This window comes from Typopeltis vanoorti, chromosome 3, assembly GCF_054136105.1.
Source record: "Typopeltis vanoorti isolate ZY-2024b chromosome 3, IOZ_Tvanoo_1.0, whole genome shotgun sequence".
NCBI lineage: Eukaryota > Metazoa > Arthropoda > Arachnida > Uropygi > Thelyphonidae > Typopeltis > Typopeltis vanoorti.
This window is the reverse complement of record NC_143551.1, coordinates 161,828,305-161,847,961: the sequence shown is the minus strand read 5'-3', so window position 1 is coordinate 161,847,961 and position 19,657 is coordinate 161,828,305. Positions and strand designations below refer to the sequence as shown.

At 37.8% G+C, this 19,657-nt stretch overlaps 1 protein-coding gene across 10 annotated transcripts in view; it reads right to left on the bottom strand.

Moving 5' to 3' along the window:
- The window catches only part of LOC150108711 (uncharacterized), a 374,396-nt gene that overhangs the window by 168,616 nt on the left and 186,123 nt on the right, over positions 1 to 19,657 (bottom strand). For 6 of the 10 annotated variants that reach the window (XM_090390939.1, XM_090390937.1, XM_090390943.1 and 3 more), the window contains one exon: positions 17,875 to 18,476. In XM_090390939.1, the coding sequence (XP_090247065.1) occupies positions 17,875 to 18,476 (602 nt within the window). The remainder of the gene's footprint in view (positions 1 to 17,874; positions 18,477 to 19,657) is intronic. The other 4 variants (XR_016548148.1, XR_016548147.1, XM_090390944.1 and 1 more) reach the window with 2 other exon arrangements.

The following is a 19,657-nucleotide window of genomic DNA, read 5'->3' as shown; positions in this document are numbered from 1 at the left end:
CTAATACGAACAACCTGTGGCCTGGAAGTGCCAACCAAAGTCAAAAACTCTTCCTTCTTGTTCCTAATACTCCTAGCATTAGTGTACATGAATTGCAGAAGCCCATTAGTCCCATCACTATTTTGATGCCTTATACTAACTATCGCATTCTGATTTGTTGTCCTTCGTACTCGCTCGGGCATATTATACTCATTCATACACTCAACTGCCTCCCTAAAGTCTGCATATCTACTCCCCCCCCCTTAATAAATCTAATTTCCCTGAGTCTGTACATCCACTTCCACATCATTCATCAACACTTTTTCAAGCCTCCGTACACCAACTCCATTCAAATGTAACCCATCCATCTTATATAAATCCTTTCGCCCATTGAACTCACTCCACACATCCACAAATTCCACACCACTCTCCGTGCATAACCCACGCATAAAGTCATTGGCAATTATGGCCCTCCTTCTAAACACTTCACTGTCATACCGCGGTAAAATACTCACCATCCTAACTCTCTCACTCTTCTCTTTTGCTACCTCAAGTAATTCCCTCACATCCTCTATCATTTCCATTTTGTCTTCTTTCAAATCATTTGTTCCTGCCACGATTATCATCTCTTTCACCCTCTGTTTTTACACTCGAATAGATTCACTGATGTCCTTTATGTTCGCACCCGGCTGGTACGATTTCGTCAAACTCTCAACTATCACACCTCTTAATAGCGAATCCCCAAACAGCACTCGCTCCTTCATTTTATTGACGTTTACGAACATTCTATTATATGTCGTCACAGACTTTCGCCATTTATTAGTCGGTACGCCCAGCACACATTTTTCCATACGCTCCAGTTGCCTTTTTGCTCTGTGTATCGCTCTGTATATTCAAACGTGCAATTTCACTACTCGCATTTATCTCACCATTTTCATTATCAATCAAATCATCCATTCGTTCTGTATTTCTACCTTGATTTATTATTTTATTATTTATTTATTATTTATAACTTTATTATAAAAGTTATTCGAAAATATGTTTTCAAATTCTGTTTTAAAGTTTGAGGTGGACACAAACCCTTTCCCAGTTGTTAAATTCTAAACTAATATGTTTTTGGGACCTGTACAAAATAATCAATTGTATTTGCCTTTTGAATACTATCTGGGGAAGCTTCAAACCTCCCCGTCCCTTTCATCACACATTCGTAATCAGGCTACTGTTGATATTGACTTTATATACACATTCAAGACTGTAAACAATTGTTGAATAATAACACAATAATGTAGGCATAATTACTGTGAAGGGAGAAAAGTCACAAAACAGAAAAATGTTCCTAGAAAATAACCAATTGTATTCACCATTGAATGCGATCCACTGGTTGAGTGTCCAGCAAGTCAGCAAATTTTTCCTTTTGTTCAGCGTGTTAATATTATCGCATTGCAACTGATGGGAATTCTGTGTTTCTGTGGATTCGTTACAGATCTCTTTCTCTTCAGAAACTACACACAAACTGTTCTTACAATCGTGTTTTGTATTATCACTGTCATCCGGAAATACCGTACTTACTCAAATATAATGTAGAAATGAATGTAGAAAGTGTGAATGATAGTATAAATGGTTTCTCAGAGAACAAAAACGATGAGACAGATGCATTGAGTGAGATCGCGTTGTTGAATAGTGCGATAGAAAGAGCAAAACAGCAGCTAGAGTGCATGAACAAAAGTAGACTGAATGAACCAACCAATAATAAAAGGTATGACAGGAAAAATAGACGTATGAATGTGAACATGAACAGAATGAAGGATAGAGTGCTGTATGGAGACTCGTTATTACGAGGTGTGTTAGTAGAGGATTTGACAAAATCGTACCAACCTGGTGCGACCATAAAGGACGTAACTGCGTCTATTAGAGAGCAAAAGGAAAGGGTGAAAGAAATGATTGTTGTGGCAGGTACGAATGATTTGAAAGGAGATAAAATGGAAATGATAGAAGACCTGAATGAATTGTTTGAGGTAGCAAAAGAAAAGAGTGAGAGAGTTAGAATGATTAGTCTTTTGCCACGGTATGACAGTGAAATGTTTAAAAGGAGGGCTATAATTGCAAATGACTTTATGCGTGGGTTATGTATGACGAGTGGTGTGGAATTTGTGGATGTGTGGAGTGAGTTTGATGGGCGAAAGGATCTATATAAGATGGATGGCTTGCATTTGAATGGTTACGGTGTAAGAAGACTTGAGAAAGTGTTGCTGAATGTAGTGGATGTGCAAATTCAGGGAAACTAGATTTGTTAGGGGGGGGGAGTAGAGATACAGTCCTTATAGAGGCAGTTGAATGTAAGAATGAATATAATATGCCAGAGCAAATAAGGACAACAAATCTGAGTGGGATAGTTAATATAAGGCGTCAAGGTATGGTTGGGGCTAATGGGGGTCTTAAATTCATGTACACTAATACTAGGAGTATTAGGAACAAGAAGGAAGAGTTTTTGGCCATGGTTGGCACTTCCAGACCACAGGTTATAGGTATTAGTGAAACATGGCTGACTGTAGATGATATAACTAGTGGGATTGAATGTGATGGGTATAGTGTGTTCAGGAATGACAGAGAGAATAAAATGGGGGGAGGAGTATTGTTGATGATAGCTGATGAGCTCCAGCCAAGGAGAATAGAAGTTGAATTGCAGGATAGAGAAAAGAGCACATTTGAGGCCATTTGGTGTGAGATTGTGGCTAGCAGTACTAAATATACAATTGGGTGCTGCTATAGACCAGGTGATGGAAAAGATGGTGGTGACAGTATGCACAAGCAAATAGAAGAAATGGGTGGAAGGAGGGTGATTATTATGGGAGATTTCAACTATGGTCGCATTGATTGGAGTGAGGAGAGGACACACGGGAGGAAGGAACTGGATTTTATGCAGTTATTAAGGGATAACTATCTGCGACAGCATGTAATGGAAAATACTAGGGGTCAGAGAGTGCTTGACCTAGTAATTACATCTGAGGATTTGGCTGTAACAAATATGACCACATTGCCACCAATCGGTGAGAGTGATCATAGGGTCTTAACTTGGGAGGTGGCTAAAGGTGTAGAATTTTCAATTAAGACAGGGTACATGTGGAATTATCGGCCTGGAAAGTATGACAAGCTTAGGAGCTTGATTGGTTCAGTGCCATGGCATGTACAACTGCAAGGACTAGAAGTTGATAGTGCATGGGAGGTAGTTAAGAAGTGCTTGCATGAAGCAATGGCTGACTGTATACTTAGAGTCCAAATAATAAATCAAGTAGGGGTTAAATGGATGAATAACACCATTAAGATTGAGTTGCAAAAAAAGAAACAACTATGGAGGGAATTTAAGGAGAAGGGTGACCGGCAGGCACATGAACGGTATAAAGCACAGGCCAGAAGGGTGACGAGTGTGGTAAGAAAAGCAAAAAAGGATTACGAAAGAACATTGGCCATGCAGGCTAAAGAGAATCCTAAACAGTTTTTTAGATATGTAGCAAGTAAAAGGAAAAATGTACATGGCAGATTGATTTTAAAGAATGCCGATGGTAGGGAGGTAACTGAATCAGTTGAGATAGTTGAGTTACTGAGTGAGTAACTTGCTCCCGCAGTAAACAACACACCCTCCCCAATAGGCACTATATTGCAGAGGCAAGAAAAACAAGTACTTTTATTATGTCAGTAAATAAGGTACCAGCAGTTTGCGTTAATATATTTCTCAACAAATAGCGCAATTAGAGACAACTGGGATAGAAATGACACTAATTAATGAATCACATATCCCCCATACAGAAACTATGCTGTATAGACTCAAGCAAAACCATATGTTGCACCATCAAACACAGTATCTAACTAAAAGCTATTGTTATTAATTAGATGTGTGTGAGTTTGCTCACTACAAAGCAGCAATAACATTCAACCAAACGTGTTAAAATTCGTAAACATGTTAAAACTAAGAAATATATATATAGTGAATGTTGTTATGCCAGTTTCACATAGAATTCGGTTGAAGAGAGTTAGCATTTCAACTCAATTGGCAGCTTGCGTTTATCTTTCCGTTGTGCAATTTACGAAAAATATATAAATACTGAAGTTAACTCACAACACACTTTGTCCAAGTATTACTTAGCACTTCTGAAGTTATATTGAGCCTTGGTTGAAGGAGGAAAACCTTCAAAAATAAAAATCAATAAACAACAAACAATTGGTTGAATGTGGTCATGTGGATAACACATGTTCACTTCAAATCTGACAAAACAGCAAGGGAAGCAATAAAACCGCATTGTTGCTCACTACATCCCTCTATTATTACTCATCATTCTGCCGCTACAAATTAAAATACAAATTAATTTTTTTTTTAGTATCCATTTTATTTCAATAATTTTTACTTACTTATTCAATTTTAATTTGTTTTGTTTGGATAATTAAAATATATAGTTTATTTGGTTAATTTAAGTCTGCCTGTAGACCACCTGTGGTCCACAGACCATAGGTTGAAAAACACTGCTATAGGGTACTCTCACCATATGTTGACTCCTAATTCATAAGTAGTATAGAAATAGAAGACATGGCACAACATAAATAAAAAAATGAATTTTAATTAGGAAAAGTATTTTGGAAAATACTTTTCCAAAATATTTATTAACTTAGTGTTTATTAACTTTTTCTTTTTGGGGGGGGGGGGGCTTCTGCCCCCCAAAGGGAAGGCCCCTTTGAGGATGGGAGTAAAGATGATGAGGCAGAAGAAACAACACACCTAAATATTAAATTATCATGATTAGATCGCACCTCGACGATCTAATAACATTTATATTTATTGACAATTCATCAGATAACGAAATTCAGCTTTATTACATACATTTTCGTAATTTTAAGGGAGTAAATTATAAAAAAAAAACAGAATTCAAAAGTTCAAAAAAAAAACAAAAAAACTTTATAGTTTTTTTTTGAACTTTACTAAACCAAGTAACTTAACATCGAACATTAACTTCAGACCAGAATGGAAGAATTTGTATATATATATCATCCGAAGACGAATAAATAGCAAAAATATTTCGTTTTTATAAAATTTATAAAAACAAAATAATTTTTTTTTGTTTTTAAGAACATTGTTTATTTGTTTAGTTAAATATAATTAAAGCTTATTTTCAGAAAAATGTTTATTTATTTCGATATAGATCGCAGACTTGTTTTTTAGAATCTCAAAACCACGGTAATACATACATATAGAAAACTTTTCTGTGAATTTAAACTTTTCATAAAAAGAGTACTTAATTTTAATTACATAAAAGTTTCTACATAAGCAAAAACATGTAAATTAGCTAACTTGTCAATTTTTTAACATACACATTCGGAAAATCTACTTTATTATATAACAGACTTTCGGATTTAACGCACAGCCCCTCACCTGAATTAGTCCGTTATATTGAGGTTTTACTGTACTATTATTATTGCATGGGCACCTCTGTGAAGTCCAAAGACTCGTCATGGGAGACCCAAGCTACCCCTACAATATCTATCATGTCTCTCCTTGAATCTGTTAAGAGATCACTCACAACTGAATCTGGCAACCCATTCCATTCATTCACCTCTTCGAACAAAATAATAATAATAAAAAAAAAAATCTTGTCCTCACAACCTTGTTTACCACACTCTATCCCAATTTCCAGGGATGACCTTTTGTCCTTCCCCCTCTAGTCAGGTGCCGAAATATTTCCTCTCCATTTATCCCATAAAATCCCTTAAGTAAATGTTCCTATCATATGTCCTCTTTTTTGCCTATCAACGAATTTTTGCAACCAACCAACTCTCCTCATAGGGAGCATTGCACAGACCATTCACCATCTTGATCACTTGTCTCTGAATTATTATCATTATTATTATTATTATTTAGGCCTCCAAAGAGTCACAAGACTCATCGCGAGAGGTCCCCTCCCAGGAACCACAAAGTCTATCATACTACTCCTTAAACTCATTGACCATTCTCTCTCTCACTACTCTATCAGGCAATGCATTCCACTGTTGAACCACCCTCCATGCAAAGAAACCACTCCTCACCCTCTTGCTCCCAGTTTCCTTTTGTAACTTCCAGGGATGGCCCTTGTCATCACTCCTTCCCGCTGTTCGACCAAGCAAAAGAACTCCCCAGTGTCTACCTTGTAACTACCTCTCAACAGTTTAAAAGTCTCGATCATATCATCTCTCCTTCTTCTATCCACTAAACTCTGCAGTCCACATTTCTTCAGCCGATCCTCATAATAACATTGTACAGTCCTGAAATTGTCTTTGTTATCCGCTACTGTACCCTTTCCACAGTTAATTTATCACCTTCAAATCCTGGGAACCAAATCTGAGAACAATAGTGTGTGGTCTGATCAGGATCTTATACAATGGAAAGATAACTCATATCACTGCAGGTCAGCATCCTTCTCATTATTGCAGCAATCTTTTGTGTTACTTTCACCACCTTTGCAATATGTCCCTTGAATTTCATGTTTCTATCAATCATACCCCAGATCTCCTGTCTCCCCTACTTCCTCCAGTATAACTCCTCCCATAGAGTATGCAGCATCCCATCAATGTGTCCCAAACCTCAAGACCTTACATTTTGTTGCATTAAACCGACATCCTCATTCATTTGCCCATCTATCTAGCTTATTGAAATCTTGCATATTCTTGCAGGGCTGCCGCATCTGCACAATTACTAATAATCCTTCCCAGCTTCACATCATCCACAAACAACTGCATATCCCCCTGCAATCCACTGACAGTGTCATTGATATGAAGGTTAAACAATATAGGTCCCAGTACTGAGCCCTGTGGGACCCAACTTGTAACCCTCTGCTTCTTTGAAACTGTCCCACCATACACAACGCTCTGATAACTATCGGACAGCCAATCCTGAATCCAGTTGACCAACCTGACATCCAAACCAATGAGCTGCAACTTAAATATCAGCTTATCATATGGCATCCTGTCAAATGCCTTCACTAAATCCTAGAAAATGGCAGTATATGCCTTTCCCTCGTCTAATGCTCTTGTAACTTTATCATAAAAGGCTAGTATATTACTAATACAAGAGCATCCCACAAAAATCCATGTTGACTCTCACAGATAACATTACCCCTCATCTGCCCAATGTTGTATATGGTCCCTAACTAATTTCTCTGAAATCTTAACAAAAACTGGCCTATAATTCAACACTTCCAGTCTGCTACTGCCCTTATGCAATGGCACTATCTTACCTTCCTTCCATTCCCTGGGCACCTTTCCTGTAGCCAGACTTTCATTGAAAATCCATTCTCTAAAAACTTGTGGTGAAATACCATCCAGTCCCATAGCTTTACTGACATCTAGAGTACTCAGTATTTGAAACACACTCTACTCCTACACCTCTAAACTTCGAACCTGCCCTATCCTTCTAGCATTAAAACTGACTCCTCCAGGATGAAATACACCAATAAAGTGTTCACTGAACAATTCCACTATGTCCTCTGTATCAGTCACTCTATTCCCATTTTTATCCCACAATGACATTCTTCCACAGTCATTTCTCCTCTTACTGGCCACACAGCTAAAATATTCCCTAGGATTTTCTTTGCATCTTAGGGCCAATCTCTTCTAATATTCCAGTTTTGTCTTCCTTACCATACTAGTCACTCTCCTGGCCTGTATCTTAATTCTTCATGCATCTTCTCTTCAGCTGTCTCCTATCTCTTCCATAGCCTCTTTTTCACATGTAGCTCCTGTTTAATATTGTTTGTCATCCAATTTACACCAAATTGTGTCCTCTTCTTCACTTGTGGAATACAGCTTACTATTGCTGCTAACAAATATTCCTTCACAATTTCCCAAGCACTGATGATATCTTGGCCTTTCAATTCCTCCCTCCTTGAGACTTTCCCAAGTTGATGTCTTAGACTATTGTAATCACGTACCTTATAATTCCTCATATATTTCCGTTTCTTTGATACTCCTGCATGTCTATTCATCTTCCAAGTCAAAACCACATGGTCACTCTCTCTCCAACTGGTGGGAGAGATGTCATCTCAGTTATTATCAGCTCTTCTGATGCTATAACCAAATCCAAAATACTTGAACCTCTTGCTCCCTCTATTACATGTTGCTTAAGATATTTGTCCCTCAAGAATCTTAGAAATTCCATTCCCTTATTGCTATATGCATCTTCCTCTCCCCAATTTATACTGATGTAGTTAAAATCTCCCATAACAATCATTCTTCTTGCACTTGCCAAGCTCAACTGTCTAATCATCTCTTGGTCCCCACCCTCTGTGCTCGTTGGTTTGTAGCAACACCCCACTAAATATCCATTCTTGCCTACCTCTACCTCACACCATATGCTTTCAAAATCTTTAGTGTCTCTGCCTTCCAAAGCCTCCACTCTTTAAGGACATAAGTCGTCACTTATCATAAGCAGTATTCCACCACCATGCTTTGCCTTTCTATCCTGCTGAAAAATGCTGAACCCTGATATTTCTATTCCTGTTATTATATCCTCTTCTTTCAACCACATCTCAGTGATCTTTAGCCAGGCTGATGCTATCAGCACCAACAATTCCTCTCCTTTATTCTGGATACTCATGGCATTGGTATAAAGCATAAAAATGCCACTATTTCTATACCCAGCATTATCCCCTTTAGACTCCACTGTGCTCACCACTACCTGATATTGTCCCCCTTCTCCCAAGTATCCTTTCCCACAAGAGGCCACCTTGCTACCATCCACCTTGGGCATTCTAGTTTCCCTGCATTGACATACTGACTCGTTCAGAACAGCAATCTCTCCAGATGCCTACTCCCTTCCTCATTCAAGTGCAAGCAGTCTCTTGCATACAATTCCTCTCTGTCCTAAAACGCTGTCCAAGCATTCACATATTCCAATCCTCTCTTCTGACACATTCTAGCTAATATGTTATTCAATATGACTGCTCTTCTGCTCTGCTCGTTACAATCATACCTAGGCAACATGCACACTATCTTTCCTCTCTACATCTTCTTTTGTACTACCTCAAGCAAGAATCTCATATCTCTCACTGCCCAATTTACATTACCTCTCAAGTCATTTGTTCCTACCATCACAAACATCTCGTCCACTCTTTCATCCCTCTTAATTGCCATAGCCACACTTTCTACTGTTCCTCCAGGCAAACACTCCTGATGCATCCTATCTTGCACACCACGGATCATTGAGTCGCTGTACATTACACCTCTTACCATTTCTTCTCTCCTACTGTTTGTAATCTCTCCTCTTCTTCTTTTCACTATGCGTTATTCCAGCTTCCTATGCAGGGTCTGCGTGTTACTTAGATGCAACTTCTTGTTAGTACCACTCCCAATTGACCTGTCTCCTAGTCTTCCACTCTGGGGGGGGGGGATCCATTCTCTCCTCTTCTATCATTCCCATAACTCTCTCTCATTCCCTCTCTTGCACTTACCTATTCATCCTATTCTCTCCTCTTCAATCATTCCCATAACTTTCTCTCATTCCCTCTCTTCCACTTATCCTATTCTCTCTCTCCTCTTCTATCATTCACATAACTCTCTCTCATTCCCTCTCTTCTACTGTTCCCATTCTGTCCTCTTCTATCATTCCCATACCTCTCTTTCATTCCCTCTCTTCTACTGTTCCTATTCTCTCCTCTTCTATCATTCGCATACTTATCTCTCCTTCCCTGTCTTCTACTGTTTCTATACTCTCCTATTATATCATTCCCAAACCCCTCTCTCCTAATACTTCAATTCTCTCCTCTTCTAGCATTCCCAAAACTTTCTATCACTCCTACTCTGATTCGCCCTGCATACATCTCTTCCATTCTCCTAATCTCATCTTTCATACTTCTCATCTCGTTCACAAGATATTTCACCTTCTCTTTCAGCTCATCTATCCCTTTCTGCAAGTTAGTCACTCTTACTTGCCATTCTTTTACCCCAATCAAAACCATCTCCGTAAACTTCACAGCCATTCAAGCCTTCCACACTCCTGACTCTTATTTTCTCATTCATACTTCGCTCGTCATTCTCTCCTATCACACTACTTCCTCACTGACAAGAAACCAAGGTGACCAGATCTGAGTATAGAATGGTTTTAAAAAGAGAAACGATAACTCTCTTATCTCTGTTTGTTAGTGTTCTTCAATAACAAAGTAATCCTGTGAGCTAGCCTAGGCTACCTTAGCAAATATGCCCTCTAAACATCAACTGTCTATCTATATGTTCTACTGTTCCCCCAAGTCCCTGGCTTCATCAATTTCCTGGAGTACAGTTTCCTCACTGTGGTACATAGTTTGTAATATTTTTTATCCTGAAAAACATAACTTTTCTAGTTATGTTTTTTTGCCCATACTGATAGCCTATTTAAATCATCTTGAAAGCTTTCTACATCACTCTGCTTAACTACCTAAAATTACCCTACCCAACTTGCATCATCACCAAACAACTCAATATCTCCCTTCAAATTATTTCTTATATCATTTATGTACAAATTAAACAGCAATGGTGCAAGTACAGTGCTCTGTGGCACATCACTAGTCACCTGCTTTCTTTTGGATTCTGCCCTTCCATATCAGTCCCCCTTGTATCCATCAGTCCCCTTGTATCCATCCTCATTTGTTTTCAGTTCGTGTAACAGAGTTCCATGTTGTATCTTGTGAAATGCCTTTGCAAAATCCAGCAGCATAATCATGTTGCCATTCCCTTCAACTTAGCTGTCACTCTATTATAAAAAGTTAGTAAATGAGGTGGAATGTCTTGGGAGAAGTATGAAAGAAGAGATTAGGAGAATAGAAGAGATAAATGCAGGGCAAATTGGAATAGGAGAGAGAGAGAGAGAGAGTTTTAGGAATGATAGGAGAGGAGAGAAATTTGGGAATGATAGGAGAGGAGAGAAATTTGGGAATGATAAAAGAGGAGAGAATGGAATTGGATGTGGAAATGGAGAGAATGGAAACAGGAGAGAGAGGCATGGGAGGAGTGCTAGAAGAGGAGAGAATGGAAACAGTAGAAGAGAGGGAATGAGAGAGAGAGGCATGGGAGTGCTAGAGAAGGAGAGAATGGAAACAGTAGGAGAGACGGAATGAGAGTGCTAGAAGAGGAGAGAATGGAAACAGTAGGAGAGAGGGAATTAGACAGAAGTATGGGAATAAAAGAAGAGGAGAAAATGGAAACAATAAGCGAGAGGAAATGTTAAGAGGTATAATGTATGGGGACTCAATGATCCTTGGTGTTCAAGATAGGATGCGTGAGGAGTGTTTGCCAGGAGGAACGATAGAATGTGTGGCTTTGGAAGTTAAGAGAGGTGAAAGGGTGGATGAGATGATTGTGATGGTGGGAACAAATGACTTGAGTGATGGTAAATAGGGCAGTGAGAGATGTGAGATTCTTGCTTGAGGTGGTACGAAAGAAGACATAGAGAGAAAAGATAGTGTGTGTGTGTGTTGCCTAGGTATGATAATGACAAACTGAACAGAAGGGCAGTAAAATTGAATGACATAATAGCTAGAATGTGTGACAAGAGAGTACTGGAATCTGTGGATGTTTGGAGTGCATTTGAGGACAGAGAGGAATTATATGCAAGAGACTGCTTACATTTGAATGAGGAAGGACATAGGCATCTGGAGAGATTGCTGTTCTGAACAAGTCAGTGTGTTCCAGGGAGGTTAGTAGCAGGGGTGGCCTCTTGTGGGAATGGTTACTTGGGAGAAGGGGGATGATATCAGGTAACACTGAGCCAAGTGGAATCTAGAGGGGATAATGCTGGGTATAGAAACAATGGCATTTATATGCTATATACTAATGCGAGAAGTATCCAGAATAAGGGAGAGGAATTGGTGGCGCAGATAGCATCAGCCTGGGCAAAAATTATTGGAATCACTGAGACGTGGTTGACAGAAGAGGATATAATAACAGGAACAGAAGTCGTTGTCGCTGGGTACAGCATTTTTCGGCAGGATAGGAGGGGAAAGCATGGTGATGGAGTACTGCTTATGATAAGTGATGACCTATGTCCTCTAAAAGTGGAGACTTTGGAAGGCAGTGACACTAATGATTTTGAAAGAATATGGTGTGAGGCAGAGGTGGACAAGACAGGATATTTAATGGGGGTGTTGCTACAGACCAAGGAGCACAGAAGGTTGGGACCAGGAGATGTTTAGACAGTTGAGCTTGGAAAGTGCAAGAAGAATGAGTGTTATGGGAGATTTTAACTACAGCAGTATAAATTGGGGAGACGAACATGCATGTAGCAATAAGGGAATGGAATTTCTAGAATTCTTGAGGGACAAATGTCTTAGGCAACATGTAATAGTGGTAACAAGAGGTTCAAGAATTTTGGATTTGGTTATAGCATCAGAAGAGTTGATAATAACTGAGATGACATCTCTCCCACGAGTTGGAGAGAGTGACCATATTGTTTTGACTTGGAAAATGAATAGACATGCAGGAGTATCAAAGAGACGGGAACTTATGTGGAATTATAAGGCAGGTGATTATAATAGTCTTAGACGTCAACTTTGGGAAGTTTCATGGAGGGAGGAATTGGAAGGCCGGGATATCATTAGTGTGTGGGAAATTATGAAAGAATATTTGTTAGCAGCAATGGTAAGTTGTATACCACGAGTCAAGGAGAGAACACAATTTGGAGTAAAATGGATGACAAACAATATTAAACAGGAGCTACATGTGAAAAAGAGGCTATGGAAGAGATATAAGTAAGACAGGTGAAGAGAAGATGCATGAAGAATATAAGACACAGGCCAGAAGAGTGACTAGTGACTAGGTAAGGAAAGCAAAACTGGAATATGAGAAGAGATGGGTCCTAAGATCCAAAGAAAATCCTAGGGAATTTTTTAGATATGTGGCCAGTAGGAGGAGAAATGACTGTGGAAGAATGATATTGTGGGATAAAAATGGGAATAGAGTGACTGATGCAGAGGACATAGTGGAATTGTTCAATGAACACTTTATTGGAGTATTTCATCCTGGAGGAGTCAGTTTTAATGCTAGAAGGATAGGGCAGGTTTGAGGTTTAGAGGTACAGGAGGAGAGTGTGTTTCAAATACTGAGTACTCTGGATGTCAGTAAAGCTGTGGGAGTGGATGGTATTTCACCACGAGTTTTGAGAGAATATGCTAGGGAACAGACAGTGCCTTTGACCTGGCTTTTTAATGAAAGTCTGGCTGTAGGAAAGGTGCCCATGGAATGGAAGGAAGGTAAGATAATGCCATTGCATAAGGGTGGTAGCAGACTGTAAGTGTCTAATTATAGGCCAGTGTGTGTGTCATTAGTTAGTAAGATCTTGGAGAAAGTAGTGAGGGACCGTATACAGCATTGGGCAGATGAGGGTAATGTTTTCTGTGAGAGTCAACATGGATTTGTGAAGGGGCGCTCTTGTTTTAGCAATATGCTAGCCTTTTATGATAAAGTTACAAGAGCATTCAATGAAGGAAAGACATATACTGCCATTTTCTTAGACTTAGCAAAGGCATTTGATAGGGTGCAACATGATAAGCTGATATTTAAGTTACAGCAAATGGGGCTGGATGTCAGATTGGTCAACTGAATTCAGGATTGGCAGTCCGATAGGTATCAGAGAGTTCTGTGTGGTGGGGCAGTTTCAATGAAGCAGAGGGTTACAAGTGGGGTCCCACAGGGCTCAGTACTGGGACCTAAATTGTTTAACCTTTATATCAATGACATTGTCAGTGGATTGCAATGGGATATTTAGTTGTTTGCAGATGATGCAAAGCTGGGAAGGATTATTAGTAATAGTGTAGATGCGGCAGCCCTGCAAGAGGATTTGAATGAGCTAGATAGATGGGCAAATGAATGGGGATGTCAGTTTAATGCAACAAAATGTAAGGTCTTGAGGTTTGGGACATATCATACTCTATGGGAGGAGTTATACTGGAGGAAGCAGGGGAGACAAGAGATCTCAGGTTGATGATTGATAGAAACCTGAAATTTAGGGGACATATTGCAAAGGTGGTGAAGGTAACACAGAGGATTGCTGCAATAATAAGAAGGATGCTGATCTGCAGAGATAAAACAGTTATCATTCCATTGTATAAGACCCTGATCAGACCACACTTGGACTACTGTTCTCAGATTTGGTTCCCAGGATTTGAAGGGGATGAATTAACTGTGGAAAGGGTGCAAAGGCAGATAACAAAGATGGTTTCAGGACTGTACAATGATAGTTATGGGGATCGGCTGAGGGAATGTGGACTGCAGAGTTTGGTGGATAGAAGGAGTGATGACAAGTGGCCATTGCTGGAAGTTGCGAAAGGAAATTGTGAGCAAGAGGGTGAGGAGTGGTTTCTTTGCATGGAGGGTGGTTGAACCATGGAATGCATTGCCTGATGGAGTGGTGAGAGCGAGAACGGTCAATGAGTTTAAGGAGTGGTATTATAGACTTTGTGTTTCTTGGGGGGGGGGACCTTCCCTCAATGAGTCTTGACAGACTTTGTGTTTCTTACGAAGGACCTCCCAGAATGAGTCTTTTGACTCCATGGAGGCCTGAATAATAATAATAATAATCTTCCAATAATTCTTGCAAGTTCTGTTTCCATCTTTCCATGATGTCTTCGGAATTTGTGAGTAACTTTCCATCCTTATTTTTGATAAACTTTATGGGGCATTCTTTCTCTGACCTCATTCTTCTTAAAACATTATAGAAGAGTTTTTGGTTTCCTTTAAAATTTTGTTCTAAAGTATGTCCAAAGTTTTCCCAGCATTTTCTTTTCTCTTCTTTCACTAAGGTTTTAACTTTATTTCTTTGGTTGTTGTATAGTTCTCTATCAACCTGCAACTTTGATGTTATATATCTCTTCCATAATTGCTTTTTCTTTTTAATTTCTACTTTTAGTTCTTCAGTCCACCAGGGTGTTTTATGTTTCTTCTGTTTATTATTTAATGATACACCACAAATTTCTTTGCTTGTGTTCTAGAAGAAGTGTTTTGAACCTGTCCCATAGGTTTTCTACATCTTGGTCTTCATATATCTCTTTTTCTACTTCTTTCATCTTCTCTTCTATTTTACTTTTATTCAATGGCTGTTTCTTCTTTCTTTAGTTTGTAGTTCTTTATCTTAACATTTAATTCCTTGCTACTTTTAATTTATGGATTGTTTCCAATACTAATAAGTAGTGGTCACTGCCTAATTCAGGACCTCTATAGACTTGCATTTTTTGTCTACTTCCAGTATGATCTGCTTATGATAGCGTAATCGATTATAGATTTTTCGTTTCTACTGGGCTCTTCCCTAGTAAACTTATGGATTTCTTTATGCTTGAACATAGTATTTGCTATTACTAAATTATTTGTAAGGCAAAGGTTTATTATTCTTTCTCCATTATTATTCCGGGTTATTTCTTCTTGTGATCCCAACACTTGTTTTGTTTCCTCATCTACATGATTCCCTACCCAGCCATTAAGGTCTCCTAGTAGTATGATATGCCTTTGAACTTATTCAATTGTTTTTTGTAAAAGTCCGAGGAATTCATCTTTAATTTCTTTATTAGCATTATCGTTTGGGCCATATGCAACAATTACAGTGAATACTTGGTTGTCTGATTTAAAATCCATAGTGATTGTCAACAACCTTTCGTTTATTAGTTGCCATTAAGTAATACATTCTCTGAGATCTGGTTTAATTATGCAAGCTACCCCTTGTTTTCCCCATTCTCTTGGGTTTTTCCCTGAATAGAAAAGTATATATACCCATCTTTCATTTTCTGTCAACCTTGACCTTTCTTTTTTTGTTTCTGTGACTGCTAGCAGATCCAATCTTGATTTTTTTAATTCATCCATTAATTCGTTTTCTTTTCCATGTAGACTTTTAATGTTCCATGTTCCGTATCTCATGTACCTTTTTCCTCACTTTGTCGTTAACCATTTAGGCAGTTCGGCTATCTCTTTGTTATTTCTTTTAATGGGTGAAATTTTAAGGTATGCAGGGGATTAGCCTTCAGCACTCGAGTCTGGTGGTGGGGCTGCCACCTTCGAGGCCTCCAGACCGGCCTATGAGGGAAGTGCTATCCTGTTGGTCCACGGGAGGTATTTTATTTCCCTCCTACCCTTCATAGTAAACTATGAGGAGCATTCCCCGATCTGCCACCAGGGGACGCACCCGATGGGGCTTACAGGTGTCCCCCACACGGGGAAGTATCATCTTATTCCCACATATTTTCCTATCAACAAAATTTTCCACTTGTTGCCATCTACAAAAGACAAACTGGCACATCTATCATTAGCTGGTGTTTACCAGATACTGTGTGAATGTAATTTATCATACTTTGGACAAACAAGCCATTCTGTGGAAAAAAGAATGAAGGAACATCAGTATTATATGGAATACTTGAAACCTCATAAGTCTGGTCTACCACAACATAGCATTTACACTAAACATAATATCCAGTGGGATAAAGCTTGTCTTCTCCACAGATGCAAGTTTAAATATGAACACCTTTTCAAAGAAAGTTGCGAAGCCCTTTTACATCGGCCAAATTTGAATTGAAATGACTGTCTTTCTCTCTCAAAAGTTTGGGAGATTCTTATCTTATGCAACCATCAATGAAATAGTTTTTAAGAATTAATTAATAATATTTTATTAATATTAATTTTCTGGCACGTGGCAACAATTTTAATTGGTAATCCAATGACTGTTCTGTACTTTGTATTCCATTCCTTTAACTGTTTGTTCTACACTGATGATGATGTACTGTTACTTTTGTACTACTAGTACGAAATATTTGTACCTTTAATTCATTAAAGTTATTACTGTTGGTTTTATAGGTATTAAGTTATTAATTTTAATTATGCCACAGGTACCTCTAAAGATTAGAAATGAGGTTCAAGTTAGTAAGGCTAAAGTTAGTAAATAAGGCATGATTGACCTATCACAAAGTCATGCTGCCCCTCATAGAGTATCATATTCTAATCCATGCATTCCTGAATTCTCCTTTTTTACCAACTTTTCCAGTACTCTTACCACCACTCCTGAGATACGGATTAGTTTATTATTTGCTACCACAGACTTAGATCCTCCTTTATGCAAAGGAATTATTTTGCCCTCCTTCCACTCTGTTGGGACTTTGTCAGGAGTGAGACTTAAATTATAGAGTCTAGTCAAAGCCATCACCAGTTCCTTGGCACATTCTCGTAAAATGTGATTTGATATTCCATTAATCCCACAGCTGTATTTGCATTAAGATTCTGCAATATGCTAAGTACCTCTAATTCATCAACCTGTGTTCTCAACATTAGTCCCTGTCACCTCTACCTCAGCAGTATCCTCACTTGGATGATATATTCTTGCAAAAGGTCTTCAGTAGCTCAGCTGTTTGCATCTGTTACCTCTCTGCATCAGCACTCATTAAAGTTACCTTCCATATCATTCTTCTTTCTCTTTGTGACTATTAATAAATATACGAATAATTACAAAAAGTATACAGGAGTCATTTCAAATCTTGCAAAAATATTTCATTTATACATATAATAATGTATTATCCAAATACCTATGTTTATATATATGTTAAGAATACCAAGTAATTTTTAAACCTGGTTTTACTCCATTTTCCAAGTAAGCAAACAGACAAAAGGTCAAGTTTGCGCCTGCAATTGATGCAAGTCTAACTGATCCTACAGGTAGTGCAAGACCAGGGCAACTCGTGGTAAAGGATATATATATATATTTTATAAAGAATTGAATGACTAGAACCGAAATTTAAGTAAAAAGGTTTTAATATAGTTATAATATATTTCTAGCCATTCAATTCTTTATAAAAATATGTATGTTAACCGAGTTAATGATCATTCTTTCATATATATATATATATATATTAAAATTATGAGTGTATAAATTCTTACCTTACTACTAATACTGTCAACAAATAAGTCTGCTGAACTCCTTTATTGTTCCAGTGATATTTATCACTTAGAAGTTTCAGAAGACGGAGTACAAGTCTCAGATTTCCTTTGCCCCGAAATAAAAATTTTAATAGAGGCTGATAATCAAGTCGCCAAAGTTCACCATGATCTGGTATTAAATAGGCAGTACTCCCACTACAATGTACTAGTTGTTTTTTAAACAGCTCGCAGTTTGATCCAGGAAGCTCACAAATATCTAAAACTGATGTGGAATGACAAACATTAATACAAGGAATAATATCAATCTGTAATTCAGTACTGTTATACTTTGCATTTATGCACACACTATGTGCCTTTTCAGTAAAAGATAAATTAATGTTTGGAAACATACGTTTTTTTAATGTTTCAATACATTTCTGCAGCAGTTGAAAGATTTCTTCCTTGAATATCCCTGCATGAATCATATCTTTGACTACAAATTTTTGAATTCCTGGCATTAAGGTTGAGATTTTTTCTCTATTTAGACGGTAAGTAACCAAAGGCACTTTAAAGCTGTTAATGATTGTATCTGGATCATTTTCTTCAATACTTTTTACACAAATCTAGAAAAAAAACAAAACTGGCAATGTTAATTTAATTGCTGGAAATTTAAAACTGGTTATGAATAAAATCATAATAAAAGAATCTTAGGTTACATATTATCTACGCTATGAGCTATCAAAAAAAAAAAAAAAATTACAAATGTCTAAAATAAGTTTCAGACATTCATCCCCTGCTTATCAGAGGCTGCTATCTGGCGTTATTAATTTTATGGGTTCATTTATTTCTCACTATTGGTTGATAAAATACAATTCTCAAAATCATGAGGTTATTCAGTTGTGTTAAAAAATAGTGGAAAAATATGCTTTTCAAAAGATTACTAACTTTACTTAATATTCCTTTAAGTTGTAATTACAAACATATTTGCAAATATGATGTGTATTTTTGGTGCTTACTTATTATCATTAAACATTTAGTAAGTACACTGAAATCACCCATTATTTCATTGAGATCATCACTTACACTTACTACTTAAATACTTTTGTTACTGGAATACAATGCATCAAACAAAAGAATTACAACCAAAAATTATAGCAGTTTATATTCATTCAATTAATGAGATTCAAAAGCAATCACTGTACCATGTATGTACAACTAATTGAATGCCTGGCTATTGATGGAAGTGGATCAATCAAATAATGCCATAGTGCCATAGTAAATACCACTGATAAAAATTTACTAACAGCACAGTAACAATGACAAAGCATGATAAGAAATTTTGCTTTCACCCCATAAATTTGTTGAATGACTAATTTACAGAGGCAGCAAGGCTCTGTATAAGGTAGGTCCTAGCTTAGCAATTTAGTCACATTTTGTAAGAGAGAGAGAATGATAGTGGAATTGGATCAGGGAAATGGCCACACCATGATACTGCTGGAGAGACTTTGCAAAGCCATCTGACAGAATACCACACAAAAAATATTACAAAACTAGGAGCAAACAGGAATGAATATGTAGTAGTGACACAGATAAGGGAGTGGCTGGCAGCAAAATATCTCAAAGGATTATTTGGATGCTGAAGAATACATAGGCAAGTAGAAATAAAGAAATAGTTATCCCTCTTTATAAGGCTATGATATGACTGCATCTTGACTACTGTGCACAGATTTGGTCATGTGTTTTCTTGGAGATGAGAAGACAGTGCAGAGGATTCAGAGACAAGTGATCTCTGATAAATCTGTGG